The sequence below is a fragment of the Camelus ferus genome, chromosome 16 (genome assembly GCF_009834535.1).
Source record: "Camelus ferus isolate YT-003-E chromosome 16, BCGSAC_Cfer_1.0, whole genome shotgun sequence".
Lineage (NCBI taxonomy): Eukaryota > Metazoa > Chordata > Mammalia > Artiodactyla > Camelidae > Camelus > Camelus ferus.
This window is the reverse complement of record NC_045711.1, coordinates 43,362,808-43,374,820: the sequence shown is the minus strand read 5'-3', so window position 1 is coordinate 43,374,820 and position 12,013 is coordinate 43,362,808. Positions and strand designations below refer to the sequence as shown.

Here is a 12,013-nt window from a genome sequence, read left to right as displayed (position 1 = left end):
GTGGACAGTCCAATAAGGTGTCCCCGGTAATCAGGAATCCCTCCATCTTCCCAGAGAGTTGAGCCCCAGCCCAATTCCCTCTCCTGACTCCATCTCCCCAGGTGGGAATTGGTGTACACTGTGCTGGTCAGAGCACCCTGCTTTCCAGGAGAGAATGAAATTGAGCAGATGACACATCTCATGACAAACCAGGTCCTGATTTTAGACTTGGGAATATGAGTTCCTGATTCTCTAGACTGAGGCTGAGGTATCTGCCGACTTGAGTTAGGGTACAGAAAATGAAATGGGAACAGACATGCTTAACATGCTCCGAACATGCTTAACAGTATGGGATAAAACCAAAGCAGCCCCCAAGTCAGGTCCCTCTCCCAAGAGTGAGGTTGGCGCTGAGATCCTGAGAGGAAGCCAAGTACTTCAGGGGTTCCTATATGCTTGTGGTAGAAATTATGGGATTCGGATGCACGTCTGGGTTATGGGATGGTGATTCTAGGTCCCACAAACGTCTCAAGTCATAAAAATGCCCCTCTTCTTTCAATATTTGCCAAACAAACAGATATCAAAAGAAAGGGGACCCACCCATCATGGAAGTCATTGCCAGTGTGGGAACTACCTCACGGTCGTATCTTCACCTCTGCCTGAACCGTGAGGGGTCTCTGAATATCTCATTTGGAGTCACACACACAAGGCACCCTCAGGATTCTCAGGCTGTCTCCTTCCATCCTCAGTTCTCAGAGAACTGTGTCCCCCCATCCATCACGCATTTGATTTTGACTCAGTAACGACACACCTGAGGGAAAACTAAGTATACGTTTACTCTCCACCTAGTGGTGGCTAGGTAAAATTGCAGGCATAATGATAAAACGGGGATCCTCTACACTGCTCACCTTCAAACCCAAACCTGTAAAGGGAAGGAGGAACTCAGATGCCTCAGGGACCAGGCAGATAATAAAAAATAAGTGAAACAGGCCAAGTGAGAGAGTACACGTGTCATCAAGAGAGGCAACCCCTTAGTTCCCACTGATTGTCCTCTTTGGAAAATGCAGATGAGAGTTGCCTCCTCGTCTGATTGTTCGAGAGAAGCCAGAAATTCTGATTTTAATGTGAAACCTCCTGATTCTCAGATGGTGGCTCAATTTTCCTGAAAACACTAGGTGAGCTAAATAAAGCTTAAGGCCCTCCAGTCTCCAAAGCGCTACTGCACAGACGGTGACTGTCACCTCCCGGAAATGCAGCGTCACACTGCCCCTCACCAGCCACCCTTCGCAACTACAACAGAGGCACCGACAGACGGGGCCCTCCTGCTTCGATAAACACACACACGTCTGGAGGACAACTAACTCTACAGGGGAAAGTGGAGGGCGCGGCTGAGCCACCCGGCAGTGGCAGCACGCCAGCCCTGGCGACCGGCTGCGTGGCCAGAAGGCACTAAATGGCCGACTGCTCCTGCAGGAAGCCTTCAGGGCCAGGGAGGCCTTTATCTGGCTCAGAAGCCAGGGCTGCTTCTCGAAGGACTTCCAAGTGCTCCTCAGCGGCCGACAGTGACTGGTCAATCCAGTCCAGGCCCCCAGTCAGGTGGCAGGCATTCCTGGTCACCAGCACCAGATGACTGACAGACAGGAGCAGGGCAGTTGTCCTAGAAAAGAAAACAACAGAACAGGGTCAGGTTCCCTAGGATATAAGGGACTTGGCAGCAAAGCTCAAAGGGGAAGAATCTAGACTAAGTTCCCCAAGCTGGAGTCCCTTCCCTCAGAGGTTGCTGTGTGTCATTTAAAGATGCTTCCACGCTCAAATAATTTTGGGAAAGTCTGGGTTAAACAAGGGTAACCGAAGCCCTTCTCAGGTGGTGCACGGGATAAAGCTCTAAGGGGAGAATTTGATACTCTGAGTCTCACTAACTGACAAGCCTGTGAGCCCACTGTCTGCAGCACATTCACTAACGCCGCCCAGAGCATGCTTTGTGGGACAGTTCGGACCTAGTCCATTGGATAAGCCCATTCCGACCGCTGGCCACTTGAAGACAGGATACCCATACCCCTACTCTGAGCATCACTTACTGACTCTGAATCAGTAAGGCCCAGGGTTGGTTGACCGCACTCTAAAAAAGAAATGTAACTGCAAACAAATTGACTAGGAGGTTTTTTGTTGTTTTGTTTGTTTCAGTGTTGAAAGATTCACTGCAGAATATCTTGCGTATAGTGAGTGAATGTGCACAACGCATCTGCGAATGTATCACAGGTGAGAAGCCCACGGGCACGGCCGGGCAGCACCAGGAGCGGGGCAGAGAGACGAGCCCAACGGCGGTGACCACGTATATCCGGCAATTATCACTCTAAGGGTCTGTGAAACGGTCGTATCCATCCGAGAGACAAAAGAACCTTTTTTTTTTTATACTGGGTTTGCACCTGGTAAAGGAACATAATTTCAGAAGCCTGAGTAGGCTCGTGTCTTAGGGGAGGATCACAAGCGAGGGGCTCCTGGGTGTGTCCTGTGGAAGGGCAGTGCAGCTTGAGCTGACCCGTCACCTCCGTCCTCGTGGCCCCGCCCACCACTGGGTGGCACTGACGGCTGAGGCGGGTCTGCTCCCCAGGTCCGGAGAGCAGGGAGAGCAATGGGGGGAAATGGGACGGAGGGAAGGTGCAGATATCACGCAGCCTGGCTGGGTGTTTAATCATAGAAATTCAAAATCTAAGCCTGGCTCTTCCTTCTCCGGGGTTCCAGGAAGAGCACTGGCCTCCAGCACCCAGCCAGGCTTGGCTCACTGGCTGGCTGACCATTCACACTGAAGGGGATGGTGCCCAAAGCACGGGAAGCCTCAGGAAGCCACCAAAGCAGCCCTCTCCTCAACAGCCCGACAGCCCACCCCACAGATCTGAGAAAACGGGGAGCCTCCGGTTTGCAGGGGCCCACAAGCCCTCCTCGCCCTCTCACCGCGCGTCCAGGAGCTTCGGGTCCAACGGCGGGTACATTGATTTCACAACATCGTCCACCCTGCGGGGAGGCAAAAGGCTCTCAGTATTTCGCTTTTCTCGTGGCCCCTTTTCCCTCCTTCCTCTCCTTATCCGGAGTCCTGTCTTTTGATAGTCAAGACCCAATCTTTAGTGACTTTTTCTCTAACTGCATTCTCGGGCAGAGACTTAGACAGAAAGGCTTCAAGTTCAGGGGATAGAATTTTTTTTTTCTGTGTTTTTTTTTTTTCAGTCTAGTGGTTTACAAAATACAAGTTCACACATCCGGAATGACATTCAAGACAGACTATTACATTAAAAAGGCAAACTGCCAAACAATATATAAAGTCTGATCGATCTCAAATGCTCAAAAATGAATAAACAAAAGCTATGAAATGCCAGAGGGCAAAATCTAGAAGACTACTCACCATTCAGTGGTGGCTGCCTCCAGGAATTGGGATTGGGGTAGAATTAGGGGGTCCTTCACTTTTCAGACACTCAATTTCTGCAATGTTTTAACTTTTACAAGTACTTACTACTTTTATATATTTTTTTTAAAACCCCATGGTTAAAGGTAGTTACCTAGAACACTAAAAAAACCTCCAAGTTTAACTCAGGTTCAAACTGCTCCCATTGGATTTCTCTTAGCACCTGGTACAATTCATGGTTAACTTTCCTTTAATCAAATTCAGAAAGGAACTACTATTTATTCTCATTTGCATGGTTTAAGGTTTTCATCCAAATCTTTGCTCCTGGATCACTTGATAAAGAAGCAAAAACTAATGATGTATTGTTTGATTTCCAAAAGGGCTTGAAAGCAGATGCCCTTAAGCATCCTTGTCTTGGGGCTGAGGGGCTGTGAGGAACAGCAGGACCACGGTCACCCTCAGCACCTGTCTCAGCCGGCCCCTCCCTCTGCCGCGCAGCTGAAGCCGCTCTCCTTGAGACTAATATGCTTTCAACACGCTATATGGAACAAACGGAGCAAGAATAGCAATGGGGACAAAAAAAAATGGCCAGAAGGAGAAAGAAGGGTGAGGGCAAAAAGACCAAGCAGGGACCCTGATTGACTGATGGCAGAGATCATTCTGGAGGCAGTCCGAGGTGCTCTGCAGGACCGGCCAGTGAGCACCAGGTCAGGTCCGCTCTCTGGGTGACGCCTCAGCCTCGCTCCAGCACCACTGCTAATCCTGACCACCCAGGACTTCACTCGGACTCAGATCTCTCCATCTCTCTCCCCCTACGACCCTTCCCAGCAATGCTGTCTTATAAGCAGGGGTCTCGTGATGTGCCTGGCCCCTGCGGTGGCTCTTAGAAGTGACAGGAAGCATGAGGAGGGTCCAGCAGATATAAGCCACGCAGGCTCTGCCGGTCACAGGTGGCCCAAGGAGTGTCCAGGGCTTGCCCGGAGCCTGGGGTGGCGGGTCCCCAGGACAGGGGCCCACCGAGGCAGGTACCCACCCGGACAGCTCCAGAGGAAGCCAAGAACTGTTCTGGATTATCTCCCTCCTGCTTTCTCAACTCACTGAACTCCCTGGACAGAGTTCAAGGGCACCAACTGTCATTTTCCCACAGACGGCTGGTCCTCGTGATCTACCAGTGGAGACAAGGACCCCTGGAAACTCCATGGCTGATAAAGAAAACGTTCTGAACTGGGAACAACCCCAGGCTCAGGCACATCCACATACCAGCCACCAGATGGCAGCACAAACTTAGTACCACCCTTCCCTCTAAGAAAAAAGGCTTTATTTCCTTCATGCACACACAAAAAGAGCTCAAATGAGGGGGTGGAGCTGTTGACTGCAATCCCGCTGGTGGCCTCCTACACGAGACTGCAGACAGCCTGGAATTTGGGAGATCTGAACCATCTCCACCTCCCACCCAGTCCTGGAGGCTGCCAGAGCAGCAGAGACAAGGAGCTGATCTCCTGTTCAGATAAGGGCTGGGACGGGTAATGGCCAGGCGGTCACTGCACACACAGATATGGGCACCAGTGGGTGATGTGCTGGCTGGCCCGGAGCCCAGGCAGAGGTGTGGCAAAGGGAAGGCGAGCAGCCCCAGCTGGCACAAGACTGGGGAAGCAGGAGACAGTCAGCACTAGTCATTTGCTGGAAATTCCCAAAAAGCCTATGGGAGGGGGCACGCTGGAGGTGAGGGGAGTCTAAACTCTCCTGGGTGCTCTGGAAATGGGTGGGACATAAACCCCTGAAGTTGCCCACGTAGCTTCTTAGGAGAGCCTGGCCCTGCCACCACCTCAGCTTCCGGCCCCTCCCCTCTCCGTGGAGTGTGGGGACCTTGTGGCCCCGAGGCTCACCTGGGGCTGATCCGCTTGGCCACCACGATGATGTCACTAACGCTGGCTGAGGTCTTCATCTTGGCCCCTGAGCCCATGGTCATGGCAACAAGTTTTTCTGTCAGGGTGTGACAGATCTAATACAGCAGGAAGGAGAGAGGTGATGGGGTGATGGGGACCTCACTCCCCTGAGGGTCCTGCCGCCCCCACAAAGACAAACACGGACCTCCCCATCCCACAGCTGGGCCCCCTAACCTCACAGACAGACTGAAGTGGAAAGTACACAGGGATGAGAGGAAATGGAGTGGAAGAGGCAAATCCAAGAACATGGCCGGCGAGGCGGGAGGGGTCGGAACCTCAGATCAGGGTCAGGGTTTCGGCTTAGAGAAGTCTAAGCTGAAATAATCTGTCTAAGAAAAATCATGTGCTCGAATTTCACCTTCTCCCTTAAGGGGAAAAACCCGTTTCTCTTTTGATTCCTTCACCTCCTGGCTTAGTCCTTCCAAAATGATAAAGATCTCCAGAGGCACCCTCAGAAACATGGCCAGACAAAGGCAACCGTTCCTTTAAGCACATCTTCCCAAAGTGGAACTTATTTCAACAATTTTCTAAGGTGACATTTTAGCATGTCCCAGGCCCTTCCCTCAAGGCCTCACCACACAGATTCAAGGGCAGGTGGCCAAGCAAAATGGCCTTGAGATCCCAAGAGGAAGGTAAGAGCCTCTCCTTTGATCTGAGCATCTCAGGATGGACCACTGACTTCAGTACAATAAGCCATCCCGTAACTCAGCTGTCATTCATCCTGTTCCTTTAAGAGGCAAGGGCAGGGGACAAAACCCAGAACCAGGGCACATCCTGGATGGAAGAAGGGAGATGTAATACGGCATTATTGCTCAGAACCATCTAGCGCCACCTATGACCATATCTATGGATAAAGAGCTTCTTGGAATTCAGTAATAAGCCTGGACCCTAGGACAACAATGTCCTACTAGGCACTTCTTTGTCCCCCAAGAGAGATGGCTGAAGGAAGGGGGGATGAGAGACTTTTTAATATCTTGCACTGAATGACACCAAAGAAAAGATAAAGCTGTCTTTTCTGAAATCTTGAATAATTACTAGACAGAGAAATGTGTAGTTTCCCAGGTTACCGAAATGAACACTATTTGCCACTGGCCAAATATTCCCATAGTATTATTATTATCCTATCAAGGAGGAGAGTATGAGGCACGAACTGAAAAACACGTTGAAACCATAAAAATTACCCCAGACTCTAAAAATTACCCACAATGCAAACCAGATCCAACTTTCCACCCAGGTCTGGAGGCTGCGGGTATTAAAAGAAAAAAGTCTGCCTTCAAGTTGAAATACTCACGGTTTGGATTTTTTTAACACTGACTGTCTTGTTTGGCTGACTACCGTCACAGCCCAGGAGGGCCAGTGAGGAACTTTCTAGCAATTGGAGAAGCCCCAAGACAGAACTCAGCTCCCTGTAGAGGGCTGAGCTCTCTGTGAATGAGAGAAAGTGCCCGGGAGAAGCCGGGAAGCCCCGTTTCCTCCTCAGCAGCTGCTCGGTCTCGGGGGCACAGCTTTCTCGGCAGTCAGGGACAGAGTGCTTAGTGACAGCCTATGGTATCTTTCCCGCAGACCGCTCTATTATGAGGACCAGGTGGAATCAAGCCTTTGAAAGGGTCTCAAGAATTGTAAAGCAGGACAGACCATCCAGGCGGGGGCGGAAGTGAAGAGGAGACACGCCAGGTGTCGCGCACGTTGCAAAAGGCCTCCCGTGCAGGGCTCTTCCCAAAGTCCCTCCCGCTCGGAGAGTCTGTGCACAGGGTGCTCTGGTGACCACCCCCTTATCCTCAAGGGGAAATTGGAGAGTATTACCTTCAAGATGGCAATGCAGTGGGACATGAGACCCCTGGGGAGACAAGAAGAATTTGTAAGCGCTTCTCCAGAGAGACCCACCTCCCTCCAGCTACCACCTCCGGCCTCAACCAGCTCTGACCTGTGGGCGCAGCTGGACGCCCCCTGAGAGCAGGAAGGCCTCAGTGACACAGTGAGCAAGCCCCAGAGCTAACCCGGGAAGCACCTTCCCTCACCTCTCTTTCCCTTCCGCTCCCACACCCACCCTGCGCTTCCAGGTGGTACGACTCCCCACCCATCAGGTCATGCTCTCTCGTAACTCTGAGCTTCTGAGGCCACTCCCCCCCTCCACCCAGGGACTTCTTCCCTGTTTGCTCAGCCTGGTGAACTCATCTTTCAAAACCCACATCGAGAGGCACCACTTTGGGAGAGTCTTCATGAATTCCACCCCTACCTCCGGACCCCAGGCAACTCCAGACACTGCCTCCTCTGTGTGTGCCCACGGCACCATGCACAGACCCCCGATCATTTCTGAAATACGGCATTTAGTAGAATTCTGTCTCCACCACCAGCTTAATAGCTGCAGTGCCGGGCCCAGTGCCCTCACATCACATTAGTAAACACCTGCCCAGTAGATGGATGGCTGAGCCAAAGGGAAGGGGGCGGTACACACTTCTCAACCCACAATGTCTTGTGGTGGCTAGAGGGATCCCCAAGGAGCCTGAGGGTCAAATTCACGGGTGCCTCCAAGAGAATCCAACACCTCAGGGTGACTTTATAACAATTCTGCCACACATCTATGGGCCTCAGTGTTCAGGTCTACAAAATGGGGAGGGTGAGGACAAACAGTGTCATGTCATCTTCTAAGTCCCCACCACCACCCGTGACAGCAGAGGAAAGGGCAGCAGTGCTCCTAGGTACTCAGTCGACGGCTCTGGCAAGGGGAAGCCAGGGGAGGACACCCAGCAGCCCGGTGCACCATCCTCAGGCGGCTGGAGGAAAGCAAACGGTCCCCAAGGCCTTACGAGGCATCTTCAATCCAGTCTTCATTCTCCAGAATGGCCTCGATGTGGGGGTTGGTGATGACAACATCGTCCAGCTCCAGCTCAGAGGGCTCGGACTGGGTCTCCATGGCGCCGATGAGGTCCACAATGGGCCTGGAGGGAAAGCCCAGGTAAGTGGTGACCACCACTGACCCTCTCCTTCTTGACGCTCACATACCCCCCAAAAGAATGCAAGGAGTGAGTTAGTCAAAGCAGGGACTTGGCCTTGATCCAAACCTAACCCTAGTGACATGCAGTGTGGGCAGGGTACATGGCGAGACGGTGAGTCAAGGAGGCAGGGGCACGAAGACAAAAAAAGCGGCACAGAACAAGATGAGCCTCTAAGAGAAAGAGCAGGGCCACAACCATGATCATTACAAAGACGTATTAGACGGGCTGCTCCTTCCGGACAATATGTTTGTAACTTTTCCTTCAAGCCTAACTTTTATGGAGAAGCTAAAGTTCCAATTAGCCAAACTTACCTGAACCCCCTACACGTCCTGCAGAATCTCTCCTGGGAACCCCCTTGGTCCACCCGCATAGTCCCACCCCTTCCCAGTTATACTAGGGAAGTGGGAGAAGTGAAAACACCTTCTTCTTTACAACAGGGTTCTTGAAAACATGAGATGCCACAGCAGAGCTTTCCTGCATCACATAAATGTGCGTTTACTAATTATTAACCACTCAACAGAGATGCTGATAGGATTCAAAAAAAGGGGTAAAAGAACTAAGGGTTACTGGTCAGGGTCCCTGAGGATCTAACAATTAAAATATCCCTAAACTGCTGATAGGATCTTGCTGGCAAACTGTGTTTCACCTGCAGAACATCATGAGGAAATATGTGCACACAGAGAGATGGTCCTAGGCTGGGGTTTCACAGCACTAAGTGTCCCTTGCTTAGATATGTGGCTGGAGTGGGGGCCTCAGATTTCTGTTCCTATGAGTTTGGTTGGAAAGGGACTTGGCTTGTCCAAATGCTAAGTGAGGTGGCGGGTCTGGGATAGATTTGTGGTAGGTGAACACGTTCAGTGACAGAGTCCAAGGTGGCTCAGGACACTGCAGGGCTTAAGGAACATCCTTAAGCTCTGAGGACAGCCTTGGGTACCATTTTAGAGACAGAAAGCTGAACAAGAGTTGCCCAGCACCAAACTTCTTTTTTTCTTTCATCGGAGCCCCAGGGCACAGCCCATCTCTCCTCCTTTCCCTCCCTGGACCACTCACTTGGAATCATAGCGCTGCAGAAGGTCTCGGGGCCGGCAGTAGCGCTGCCTGCAAACCACCACCAACGCAGCAAACGAGGCCAGAAAGATAGTGGCCAGCACACCTATGGCAACAATCACCACGGTCTCCATGCTTCCAGGTGGCTCCCTCAGTCCCAGTCAATCCCCCACATGGGCTGAAGCTTGAAAGACACAAGGAGAGAACAGCCTGGTGAAGAAGCAGTGAAAGACAGTGGGGCAGGGGGGGTCTTACCTGCTGGTGGGTTAACGGGGAGGGCAGCTAGGCTCCCCCAAGTCACCTGCAGAGACCTGAGGGCCCGAACAGAATCACAACGCATTTTATGTCATGCTCTAAACTTGCATTTTCCTTCCCTAAAAGCATTTGCTCCCCCGTTGGACCAGGATGGCCTTTTCAACCAAGGACAAAAGGAAACATTTTCACTAGCACTATTTTCTGCACCAGGCACATGAACAAATACCCACCTAAGAAGAAGGGCAGGCCTGTATTCACTGAGGATCTACTCTGTGCCAGGCACTTGGTACGTGTTTACTCTTCTAATTATCCTATGGGGCAGGTATCAGTCTCCCCATTTTACAGATGAGAAAACGGAGGTCCGCAGAGGTTAAGTAATTCATCCAAGTTTTTGGAGTCAGGAAGCAGAAAGCCATCCACACAAACTGAGATGGACATTCACCTCCTCTATTCTTTCTAAGGAGGAAAGAGGATTCTAAAAACTCTGGAGAAAGTTTTGATTGCCAGTTTCAATGCTGGTAACTTACAACTGGTATTAACGTTTCCCTTGCCTATTTATTGCCTGCTTTCATTTTGGGGAGTCTTTCATGCCTATTTTAAACATATAGGCTGAAGGGACAATGGCATCTCAGAGAAGTATGTATTCACAATGTTATTTCATTGCAGGTCTCCCACTTGTGTCTTTTTGAGCAAGTCTCCTCTCCTCTCTGGGCTTTGATTTCTCCACCTGCAAAAAAGGGCACTTTGACCTGGAATTCTCTCTGATTCCAGGACAGTAAGTACAACTCCACTATTTGAATTTAATTCTATGCTCCATGTCTTGAGGGTCTAAATGCTCCTGAGCATCATTCAGTATTTATTAACCATTGACTATGTACCAAGGACTGGATTCTGGAGATTGGAGATAAATGAAGACATGGGCCCCCTAAACTTGGGGAACTGGGGGAAAGGTGGGCAGGCAGACAAACCATTTCAACTCAGAATGCCTGTACCACATGCAGAAGTACACAGAAATGGGAGTACCAGTGCTTGCACAACACTTTCTAGGAAAGCTTTCTTCAAAGGGCAGGTGATGCTTGAGCTGGGTTTTGAAGGATGAGTAGGAGTTTTCCAAGTGGATAAGGTGGGGACTTCGCTGACTCAAAGTGCCAAGGAGGGCTTCTCAGAGGTCTCACAGCACAGCTTGTGGACTCACTTGCCCACAAGGATGAGAAGGCTGGGATCTACTTTTTTCATCTCTGTATCTGATTGTGTTTGGGGGGGAGAGGAGGGGTGTAGTGCCTCAGTTTCTCTAGATGCGTTTCTTTATACTGTCCCTCCTAAGGAGCTACCTCCTTTAGCCCCTTTTCTTTCCTCCTTGTCTGATTTCTCTTCATTTTTCCCTCTCTAGGCTTTCCTTCCCCCTCCCCCATCTCATGCTTTCTCGGTGTTTCCTTTCCCCTCCCCCTGCCCATGGCCTCCAAGACCACCCGCTTTGTCTCCCCTCTTCCTGTGCGTTTCTGGTGTGTTTCTCTGAGCGTGTATGAGCTTTCTGTGAGCTGTCGCTGTCTCTCTCCGTGATCCGTCTGTATGAGTGTTTCTTCGTGTGTTTTCCTTTTCCTTTGTGTACTCACCTCTGTGTGTGTGTTTCAGGATGAGTTTTTCGGTTTCTCTCTATCGGGTTCTAAGTCCACAAGAATACAACAGACCCAAGACCCCACCTCCTTCCCCCTGCGCGGCTACCCCAAATACCCACCCCACACCCAGGACATTGGCAGGGACACCCCCCCTCCAACCCGCCCTGGCGCGCGCCACGCGGGGCTCGATGGCTCCGGGGCGCGCAGCTCCGACTCTCCCCAGTCGCGGGCCCAGGGGCTGCCCTCCCCCTCCTCTCCCGCACCCCCGCCCGCCACGCGCGTCCCGCTCGGAAGGGACTGGCGGGGCGGCTCGCGCGGAGCCCCGGTCCCGAGCTCCGCGGCGCGCCGGGCTCACCCACCTGAGGCTGCGGCTCCGGGACGTCGGCGGGGGCGCTCCCGCGGCCGGGCCCCCCGCGATGGCAAAGTCCGGGCGCGGGACTGGCGGCCGCCCGCGAGCGGGGCATGCCGGGAAGGAACCGAGATAAGTCCCGGCGCGGCCAAACCCCCGGAGGTGGTGCGGGCGGGGGAGACGCCGGCCGAGCATCCAAATCCCCCGCTGCCAGGCGCCGCCGTCACCGCCAGGCCCCGGGCCCGGCCGGGGGCTGGGGCCTGGGGAGGCCCGGGCAGCTGCGAGACTGTCGCTCAGCGACCCGACAGGCGGTCCTCGCGCCCCCGCGGGGGCCAGGCGGGGAGGGGGCCCCGGAGGGTCCGGCCGTCCGGGGGGGTGGGGGCTGGGAGTACCATTGGTCCCTGCAGTGTGTCTGTCTGATCCGGGAGCGA

The 12,013-nt window shown here is 52.4% G+C and overlaps 1 protein-coding gene across 1 annotated transcript; it reads right to left on the bottom strand.

The window, feature by feature from the left end:
• Positions 1-792: 792 nt before the first annotated feature.
• On the bottom strand, positions 793-11,753 carry TMEM98 (transmembrane protein 98). Its single transcript, XM_032457716.1, has 7 exons — positions 11,593-11,753; positions 9,366-9,546; positions 8,127-8,258; positions 7,123-7,156; positions 5,260-5,375; positions 2,929-2,988; positions 793-1,633 (listed from the first exon to the last, which is right to left on the bottom strand). Exons 2-7 carry the CDS (start codon positions 9,494-9,496, stop codon positions 1,426-1,428), a joined length of 681 nt encoding a protein of 226 aa, XP_032313607.1. The 5' UTR covers positions 9,497-9,546; positions 11,593-11,753; the 3' UTR covers positions 793-1,425.
• Between the last annotated feature and the right edge of the window lie 260 nt (positions 11,754-12,013).